Below are 10,583 nucleotides of genomic sequence, written 5' to 3'. Positions count from 1 at the left end.
AAAGCTAAACACTAGCTCAACGCTAAAGGATATAAGCACTAGCTCAAAGCTAAAAGGATATAAACACTAGCTCAAAGCTAAACACTAGCTCAACGCTAAAGGATATAAGCACTAGCTCAAAGCTAAAAGGATATAAACACTAGCTCAAAGCTAAACACTAGCTCAAAGCTAAACACTAGCTCATAGCTAAAAGGATATAAACACTAGCTCAATGCTAAAGGATTTAAGCACTAGCTCAAAGCTAAAAAGATATAAACAATTGTTCTACTTAATGTTTATTAAGTAGAACAATTAAAGCTGCAAAATCTAATTAAGCTGTTTAAACATTAACAAAATTATTTCTGTCATTATTTCAATTAAGCTTTTGAAATTTAGTTTAATTTTTGCAGACAGTTTATTAGAAAGCGAAGCTGCAGCTGTAAAGTCATGTAGCCTATACAGTGAAGTGGCAGCTGCCAGTGAAGGTTTAGCAATCCTCTTTATAAGACTGCTGACTTCAGTAATGTGAGACCTGCTGAAAGGTTTATCCAAATCCATGCAGAAGTGACATCAGCATGACTCTTCTGCCTCTAACTCAGCTACCGACTTGGACAAAGTTCATTTCAAAGTGGTGCTGAGATGCGGTCACAAAAACATTAATTATAGTAAAAACCTGTGGACCCTATGGGTCTAAAATTGTGTGATTGTAGAAAAACGTAGTGTTGTGTTACACTCTATATGCTCTAAAAGTGCAGTGTCCTGAAGCCGATCTTTGAAACAGGAACACCTCACTTTGGTATTTTCCCATGAGGCCTGAACGCTGTAAACGCATTGTCCTAATTTTTGGCGTGCTTTCAATTTCTGTCAGTTAAACAAGTCATCTGCTGCTGACAGCATTATGCAAATTATCTCTTGCAAACCACATCCTCAGAGGACTTCGAGGCATTCAGGCTCAGTTCTCTTATCTGTCAAACGCTCAGCCGGGGTTTTTAAATATAACCATTAGTTTTCTGCTACGGGCTTGGAATTCCTTGAATAAACACCTGTGACGAAGATGAATGCCAAAGTCTGAAACAAAAATATCACAAAGTGTGTTGGAAACATGACGCTCAGCTACACTGAATTTTAGTGCAATATTTGTAAAATTGGCTGTCAGTGGTCATCTTAAATTTATGGGGCACCAAGTGTAAAATGAAATGTTCAAAAATTTCGCTGACATATTTTTCATTATTTAGCTCACTTTTTGAGTGTTAAAAATGTTCCATTGACGTTATTGTTATTTAGCTCACTGTTCTTATATTTAGCTAATTTTTGTTAAATTTTAATAAATTAATTAATTAATTAGACCCTAAATCTAAATGTAAAAGTTAAACCTTTAATGCTGACGATCACATTTAGATATTTTGGAATGGAACGCAGCCTTGGCTGATAGCTTTCAGCTCATGTTATGATGTCATCATCCTGAGACAATGCTAGTGCTCCAATGCAGCCACAGCTTCCATACAAGAAATCAAACTTGCAGATGCAGCCAGTGTTTTAGCTGCACTTCAAACTGCTGGACCACAAATACCACCTGTTTTTTTATGAAGACGTTTTGAATTTAGATTTTAAATATTATCTTTAGCGTTAGCAGCAGTTAGAGATGGCTAGTGGTGGCTAGCAGCGGCCATTGTTGATGTTTGTCGCAGGATGATGACATCAAGATGGTTGTCTGATTAAAAGTTCTTCTAATGCTGCACAGACACCAGCCATAACTGCAAGTTTGATGTCTTATAGGGAAGCTTTAGCTGCTCTGGAGCGCTAGCGGTTGCTATTGTCTCAGGTTGATGATGTCATAACTTGAGCTAAGCACCAACAGCAAAGGCTGCGTTCCATTCCAGAATACCTAAATGTGATCTCAACATTAAACTTCAACGTTTAGATTTAAACATTTAGATTTGGGATTTAATATTTAAATATTTTTTAACATTTAAATTTAACATTTAGTAAAAAAAAATTAGCTAAATGTAAGAACAGTGAGCTACATAATGAAAAAAATGTTTGTGAAGTTTTTTCTACATCTCTTTTTACGATTGGCGCCTACATAAAGTAGGCTGTTAATATTGCTTCACAGGCAGCGGTTGGTGATAACCAAATCTATGGTTTGAAACTGAAAGAGCCGCTCTGGCAGATATTTTTCAGTTTCAGCAGCTGTGGCTGATTTCTGCGGCTACACCGACGCGACAGGAAGTCAGAGCGTAGCTGCGTCAAAAGCTGATGCGGTTTCCTTCCATCAACCGCAGGAACACAAGATGGAGGCCAGGTTACACTGAAAGAGCTGAGGAGACAACTCTGTTGTTTTCCCCTGAAAGATCTCATGTGTGGTTTACACCTAAATGAAACAAGCTGTGAAACCCAAGGAACGTCACAAAGAATGATTATCAGTGAAAAGAAACAAACAAAAACCCTGCTCAGAAACTGTGTACGGTCTAAAAAAAATTTATGCGATTAGATGCAGGTCCTGAGGGAGAAAAAGCATTTTCCTCCAAATCAACAATACTTGCACTGACCTGTTTTTGTTGGTGAGTCCAGGTCGTCTTAAATTTAACTGCTGGGAAACTCCCAGATGCATTTCAAGTGTTGCATAACGCAAGCAGGCATTTGCCCTGTGGTTCTCAGCTTTGGGGCAGAGAGTCTTAAGATCTACAGAAATCAAATTAGTCTTAAAAGTTACAATGAAATAAAAATATATTGAGCACAAAAGGTAAGAAAATTTGTGTTTGGTAGATTATTTCTTACGCCAGGAGCTCAAAACAAAAGGCAACACAAACATGCATGTTCCTTACAAATGTGGCTCCATTTAATTTCCAACATTATAAGATTTGTTGCCATGAAGCATTGTTACAACACAAAGATAACACACATTAACACACCAAACACACATTTCCTGACTTTTTGTGCTAAGTCTATTTGTCATAAATGGATGTGAGCAAACGTTGTTCTAAATCCTATAAATGCTTTTCTGTGTTTTTTTCTGTGTGAGCTGCTCATGCTGGAGGCATTAATGCACCCCCATACCATCAGTATTCTGTTTAAATTAGCTTTAGCACACAGAATATAGCAGCTTCTTTGCACGATAGAGCTTTAACCAACAGTTAGATGACACTGTGAACTGTTTACACTGTTTTTAATCCTGTGCCACCTTCAGGTTCTGAAGATCAGGACCATCTAAGCAACATGTATGTGTGTCGAACCGTTCAACACACAATATGCATCGAACAATACAGATTTTTAAAATTGATTTGTCTTCTGAAGACGCTCTGTGTTGAAGGATCAGTGGATCTGTGTTCGACTACTCCACCTAGGCTGCATCGTCGAGCACAGATCCACTGAGAAACTTGCTGTTTCAGCAACATTTTATTTAAAAACTGTACTTTTGAGGTTAAACAAATGTTCATTATTAATTTCAATAAATTACTACAAGGACATTGAAATTTCTCTTTTGTTGTATCGAAAAAATATCAAACTGAATTGAATCGTGAATTCTCTGTCGTTTCAAACATACTTTTAATATTATGAACATGTTTCAGGATATATCTGAAACTGATTCAAAATTTGACCATGAGATGTTTGTTGGTTTGAAGATTAACAATTTGATCAACGTGTTTAAAAAAATTAAATCTTTAAGACAGTAATTTAACTAACTGATCATTTGCATGCTTTCAAAACACCAGATAAGTATTTTGATTAATCTCTTTAAAAATAAACTTCACTCCAGATCACGTTGACATCTTGTCAGGCTTGTAAAAACAACTTTATTTCAAACTAAGTTTAAATTCTCATCCAGGACACGGTCTTTAGTTTCATAAATTAAGGGGAACAGTCAAATCATGTTGTACAAGTATGTTCAGCTTGTTCTTGTAAAATGTAATCAGTTCTGACACTGAGATTAAGTTTGAGGCTCAGCTCTTAAGTCGGACTTAAATGAGCAAGCTAAAGATTTTACAAAATAAAAGTCATCCCCATTAGAGATGGCAATTTTTTTTCTCCAAAAAGTAATTTAAAGTTTGGGATCATAACAGGAAAATAACTCAATTTTGTACCAGACAGAATTCTAGATATATTTGAACATAATGGTAACGCACATTTTGAAAAAAAAGTCTAGAAAAAAATACTGTGTAAATACAGTATGTAGATGTTTACATATGTATTTTTTGTAAGCGCTATAATTTAGATCAGTGGTTCCCAAACTTATCTTCTGACCCACAAAATATCCATGGCAAAAACTTGTGACCCCAAATATTACTGGTCTGAGTACACAAACTTGATTAATAACCCTAAAAACAGACTTTTTGACAATATAAACAGCTTGTACACAAAAATACTTATTTACTTTTGTGTTTTTGTAATAATTATAGGGAAATATTTACAGCAGCAGTTATTTTATTATCCTTTAAATTYATTTCTGGAGATTATCCAAGGTGCTTCATGACCCATAATTTGGTCCCAAGCCCAACTTTGGGAACCAAAGTGTAGTGGTTCCCAAACTTTTCAGCTTTTGACCCACAAAATAACAGAGACCTGTGCCCCCAACTATTTTTGGATGACATTTGTATCAGGTCAACTAAACATGGGCATAGTAACTATTTTTTAACTTCATTTATCCATTTTAAATTCACTAACCTCACTCCTTTGTAACAACTAAAGGCAAAAATGTAATTAATTCAGAAAATCTTTTCAGGACCCCACCTTGGGCCCCGACCCCAACTTTAGGAAATACTGATTTAGGTGAACTCTGTTTCAGTCTTACTGAAATTGCAATTTAGAATTAACTTTTAATGAGCTTTGAAGGGTAAAAAAAAGTTTAGTTATTGCTTTTCAAATATATTAACGTATAATTTCCATACATGTTTGAAATAAACTTTTTAGAGACACAAGAGACAATATGCGATGCAAAAAACTTTTAATTGCCATCATTAGACTACAAGGAGAGCAAGCAAAAATGAGAAGAATCTTTTTTTTTTCTTAAACAGCTGGACACAACTCTGAAGCGGACTACACAAATAAATAAAAGTGTAATAAGTCACAGGTCCCCCCCTCCTCCCCCTTTAATAAAAATGAAAAGTACAAATACTGGAATCACCCACGTTTCATTGTGAACAGCGAGTGAAAAGATTTATTGGCAAATCTTAAATTCTCCGTACAAACTGGTGCCAACGAGGCGCCAAACTCCACCTACCACACGTCAATGCAGCACTAAGAGGTACAGACCTGCTGTATTGAGTTCTTTATACAAACCGGTTCGTAGGGCTTTTCTACAACTAAAATTTTACGTATTTACACATTAGCTTTTATGTGTATTTACAGGATATTTTAAACTTTGGGCAGAATTCAGACGCTGATAAGTTGGGGAAAGAGTTCGTTAGCGAACATGTCTTCCCAAGAGCTCTCAGAACACATGTCGCTGAAGGGGGAGGGAGACCCCTCGTATCCAGAGTCGCTGTCCACCAGGAAGGCTTCCTTGTCCAGCTGGTTGAAGGGGGAGGCGCCGGAGAGGAGGTCGTCCGCCTGGCTCTGCTCGTCGCAGGTGGGGATGACCACCTCCTCCGGTTCGTCTTTGACGCAGACCGTCTCCTCGCCCACGATCACCTCGGTCACCTCCTCCTCCTCCATCTTCTCATCTGTGCCGCTCTCCGTGTCGCCCACTTCCTCCACGGGCTTCGTGTAGATGTGGTCGAAGTGGATCAGTCCATTAAGGGTCTCCAGCTTAACTGGTGGGGCCCCCACAGGCGCAGGTGGGGCGGCAGGTACTGGGTCCCCCCCTCCAACCAGCAGCACCTGCGGCTCCTCGCACACCTGCTCACAAGACTTGAGGAACAGCTCTGGGTCAAGGATGTCCAGAATGCCCAGCAGCAAATCAGACTACCGGGGGGGCAGAAAGGAGAGACCGGATTAGCCACCTGGGATTAAAGGGCCTGGGACATCAGATTTTTGTAACAAACATGAATCCATTTATTGGAAAGAAAACTTTGATAAACACATTGCAAAACAAATTTCATGCCGCAGAGATGAACCGTTGTTGAGATATTTGCATGTGAAGAAACAGGAAGTGATGTCAAAGGGGGATGTCTGCACGTAAACAGAGCGTTTTAACAAAAGCTAACAGACTGCAGAGAACAATCTGAAGTTTCTGTAAATTTTGCGTTATTATCAAAGAGACAAGAGTTAAAAGTTCAAATAAATTTTGTTTAATTTAAAAAAATGAGTTTCATTAATGAGTTGCATGATTTTTTTAACTTTTTTCTTTGCATTTGAAGGATAGGCATATCACAGGCACCTAAATAAAAAAAAAAAAAACAGATCTAAAGCCTCACCTCATTGTCTGTAGAGTCAGGACAATCTGTAGCCATTGTGAAGTTTTCAGATTTAAGGACTGCTGGGCCTGCACCTGCTGCGGAGGCACACGTAGCCTGAGTACTGCAGACTCAGAAGACCCGATCCCCAAACCTGTGTCCTTCCCGTTGGACAACAGAACCTGAACCTTTCCATGTGAACAGAAAAACACAAATAAGTTAAGTTTTGTTTATAAAAAGGCGCCTTTCACAGTAATACATTCACAAGGTGCTGCACAATCAGTAACAAGAAAATGAAACTAGTTTATTTTGAATAAGACGTGGATTCTGCCCTGCCACATCTGCAGCCGTCTCAATAAAAAAATCCCACCTTTGTTTTCGAGTCCAGGGTGTCCAACCCCAGTCTCTGTCTCAGTTCCTCGTTTTCTGTCAGCAGACCGCCCGTCTTCTCTCGGAGCAGTCTGTTTTCGATGTGAAGTTTCTGATTCTGCAGGAGGAAACGGGCTTGTGAAACTTGCTTTGGTTTACTGGGAAATTAAATGAAACTTAAGGATTTCTCTAAGACTTTATGACATTATGTAAGAGGCTGCAGAGGGGGTCTGCAGGAAATGAATACCTCCAGCTCCAACTCTATGACCTGCTGTTCCAGCTCTCCCATTTTGGCCTTTTTCCTGTCTCTTGCTGTTTGAGCTGCCACCCTGTTCTTCAGTTTCCTGTGGGGAAAGATAAGATAATTAAAACACTTTTTTCCATGAAGCTGACAGAGTAAAGCAGTGACCGGTGTCGGCCATGTTCCTGCCACGCAGACATCCTCAACCCCCCCAAGAAAACAGCTTTATGAGCTCAAAGTACAGACACGATGGGATCATGTTTAACTTTTACTAAAGAGTTAGTTTGACATCCTTAAAACAACAAAAAGCAACACTTACTATATTTAAAAACAAATCTTATAGGTTTAATTCAAATTTTAAAAAGGGCCGCACCTCTCTGGGCGTGTTTCCAGTTAAATACCAGGAACAATGACGTCATTAGTGGAAAAGCCGTGGCATTTAAAAATATAAAATTAAATAAATAAACAAACAAACCTGCGAAGCGCTTTCTCCTCCGGACTCAAATGTGTCAGCCGCTGCCTCTTCCGGACCGGCGGACCCACGGACGTGTTGGAGTCAGAGTCCGACGACACGCCGCTGGCCGGGAGAACCACGGAGATCTGCCGGCCGAAGGCCGCCGCCGTCTGCGAGCCGCCGTTCTGCTTCCCGGATATCAGGAGCACCTTGTGGGCTCCGCCGGTCCCTGCTGTTACCACCACCATGTCGGAATAGTCCGTCGTGACCGAGTACAAATCATAAACCACCGGGAATCCGCGATAAATTCAGTGGAAACCCGTCGGTTTCCCTGTTTACTCGATGCCCGGCTCTTCTCTACTGCCTGACAAATAGAGCTGCGACTGCAATCTTTTCTATATCGTGTTGGCTTCTGATTGGCTGCCGCGGGCTGTGACGCATTCGCCATGTGAGCTGTGATTGGTCGGGGGGGCTGATGTAATTTTGTATGTTTAAAATTTGCCCTGCTGTAAAGCTGAACGCAAAACCAAATTGTGTTGCTCTTATTGGAGATTTTATTTCATCATTTAGACTTGTCTGCTTTCGTCGTTTTTTATTTATGTTTTTTCTCATCGAAAGCTTGTAAACAAGCCTTATTTATAAACCTTTTTTTCTAATGAAGACTAAGTTATATTTATGATAATCTCAAAAGCTTTATGCTCATTGAGAGATTATATGAAACACGTGCCATCAAAAAGGAAAGCATGTTTAAATATTTTCACCTCACTTTCCCTTCAGTTCTTTGGCTCAGAACTTCCTCATTCTTTTCGTCTTTGAAGGAGGTAAATTACAGCAATCCAACCTCTGAACTATAAATGTCCTTTTCCTGTTAGAGACTTTACTGACTGGCATACCTGTTACTGCATGCAAAATGTGCATTTATTTTAGATTGTCTAAACTTCATGTAGTGATGTTTTTTTAAGTTTACATCCGTTGCAGCTTCTCAGCTTGTTTTTGCACTGTGTCAGCAGAGAGCCACGTACAAAAAGTCCCTCTCAAGACTCTGAGCTCTGCTTCGCTGTCAGCCAGGATGTTTGCAGCATCACTGTTGCCCTCTTCACAGCCTGTCGCACCGCCGAACGTTTCCACGGCAGCTGTAACTGCAGCAGCTGGAGCAAACAGTGGCCTGTTTGCAAAACCTTCCTGGCATTACAGAATCAACATTTGGTTATGAGGGCATGCAGGACATTGCATGGTGGGGGCAGGATTTAAAAGAAGGATGTGCTTCGGTTCGATGCACACAGAGAAATAATATGCTCAACCAACTTCCTGATATCCAGTTTCTTTATGTCAACAAGATTCAGATGAAGTGAAGTTTATTCTTACAGAGGGTAAAATAAGTATTGAACACGTCACCATTTTTCTCAGTAAATATATTACTAGAGGTGCTAATGACATGAAATTTTCACCAGATGTTGGTAACAACCCAAGTGGTCCATACATACAAAGAAATCAAACCATAAATGTCCAGAAATGAAGTTATTTGTAATAATGTGGAATGGCACAGGGAAAAAGTATTGAACACATGAAGAAAGGGAGGTGTAAAAAGGCATGGAAAGBCAAGACACCAGCTGAACTCTCTCAGTAATTAGAAAACAAGCCTGCCCCTTGTCAGTACAAGTTAATATCAGCTGGTTCAGTCCCAAATGTTGGCCAGGTATCACACAAGAACCATCTGATGATGGGTAAAAGTAAAGAGCTCTCTCAAGACCTTCACAACCTTATTGTTGCAAAGCATAATGATGGCATCGGTTACAGAAGAATGTCTAAACTTCTGAAGGTTCCAGTGAGCACTGTTGGGGCCATAATTCAGAAGTGGAAAGAACATTATTTCACCATAAACCGACCACGACCAGGTGCTCCTCACAAGATTTCTGACAGAGGAGTGAAAAGAATTATCAGAAGAGTTGTCCAAGAGCCAAGGACCACTTGTGGAGAGCTTCAGAAAGACCTGGAATTAGCAGGTACGATTGTTTCAAAGAAAACAATAAGTAATGCACTGAACCACCATGGCCTGTATGCACGCTCACCACGCAAGACTCCACTGCTGAAGAAACAGCATGTTGAAGCTCCTTTAAAGTTTGCTGCACAACATTTAGACAAGCCTGTGTAATACTGGGAGAATATAGTCTGGTCAGATGAGACCAACATTGAACTGTTTGGATGCCAGAATACACATCATGTTTGGAGGTCAAATGGCACTGCACATCAGCCCAAAAACACCATACCAACAGTGAAGTTTGGAGGTGGGAGCATCATGGTGTGGGGCTGTTTTTCAGCATATGGTACTGGCAAACTTCAAATAATTGAAGGAAGGATGGGTGGAAAAATGTACAGAGACATTCTTGATAAAAATCTGCTTCCATCTACCAGGATGATGAAGATGAAACGTGGCTGGACATTTCAGCAAGACAATGAGCCCAAACACAAAGCCAAGGAAACTCTCAGTTGGTTTCAGAGAAAGAAACTAAAGCTGCTGGAATGGCCCAGCCAATCACCTGACCTGAATCCAACAGAAAATCTATGGAAAGAACTAAAGATCAGAGTTCATAGAAGAGGTCCACGAAACCTTCAAGATTTGAAGACTGTTTGTGTGGAAGAATGGGCCAAAATCACACCTGAGCAATGCATGCCACTAGTTTCTCCAAACAGGAGGCGTCTTGAAGCTGTCATTGACAACAAAGGCTTTTGTACAAAGTATTAGATAAATTTCAGTAAGTGTGTTCAATACTTTTCCCCTGTGCCATTCCACATTATTACAAATAACTTCATTTCTGGACATTTATGGTTTGATTTCTTTGTATGTATGGATCACTTGGGTTGTTACCAACATCTGGTGAAAATTTCATGTCATTAGCACCTCTAGTAATATATTTACTGAGAAAAATGGTGACGTGTTCAGTACTTATTTTACCCGCTGTATATCATATGACACAGTTAGTTGTGAGTTGGAAAGTTATTGGGGACGCCCCCGGCATGAGATAAGTGTCACATTCTGACTTCAGGGAAGTTCTGATGAGTGGGACAGAAGTGTAAGAAAACTAGTTTGTTTTGAAAATGCAGAGGACGAATTGGCCGAAACTTATTTAAGAAGCTGAAAGTTGAAATGTTCAGAAGAAAAACTAAAATTAGCAACGCTAAATTTAAAAGCAGTAATTACCAAAACATG

At 39.6% G+C, this 10,583-nt stretch overlaps 1 protein-coding gene across 1 annotated transcript; it reads right to left on the bottom strand.

Moving 5' to 3' along the window:
• Window positions 1–4,904: 4,904 nt before the first annotated feature.
• Window positions 4,905–7,752, bottom strand: xbp1 (X-box binding protein 1). The gene is given in 6 exon segments (XM_014033927.1): window positions 4,905–5,880; window positions 6,333–6,440; window positions 6,443–6,499; window positions 6,682–6,798; window positions 6,928–7,024; window positions 7,397–7,752. Coding segments are annotated over 6 exon segments (1,137 nt in total). The 5' UTR covers window positions 7,624–7,752; the 3' UTR covers window positions 4,905–5,349.
• Window positions 7,753–10,583: the final 2,831 nt, after the last annotated feature.

The sequence above is a fragment of the Austrofundulus limnaeus genome, unplaced genomic scaffold, assembly GCF_001266775.1.
Source record: "Austrofundulus limnaeus strain Quisiro unplaced genomic scaffold, Austrofundulus_limnaeus-1.0 Scaffold1898, whole genome shotgun sequence".
NCBI lineage: Eukaryota > Metazoa > Chordata > Actinopteri > Cyprinodontiformes > Rivulidae > Austrofundulus > Austrofundulus limnaeus.
The sequence above is the reverse complement of the archived record's forward strand: the minus strand, read 5'-3'. Positions and strand labels throughout refer to the sequence as shown.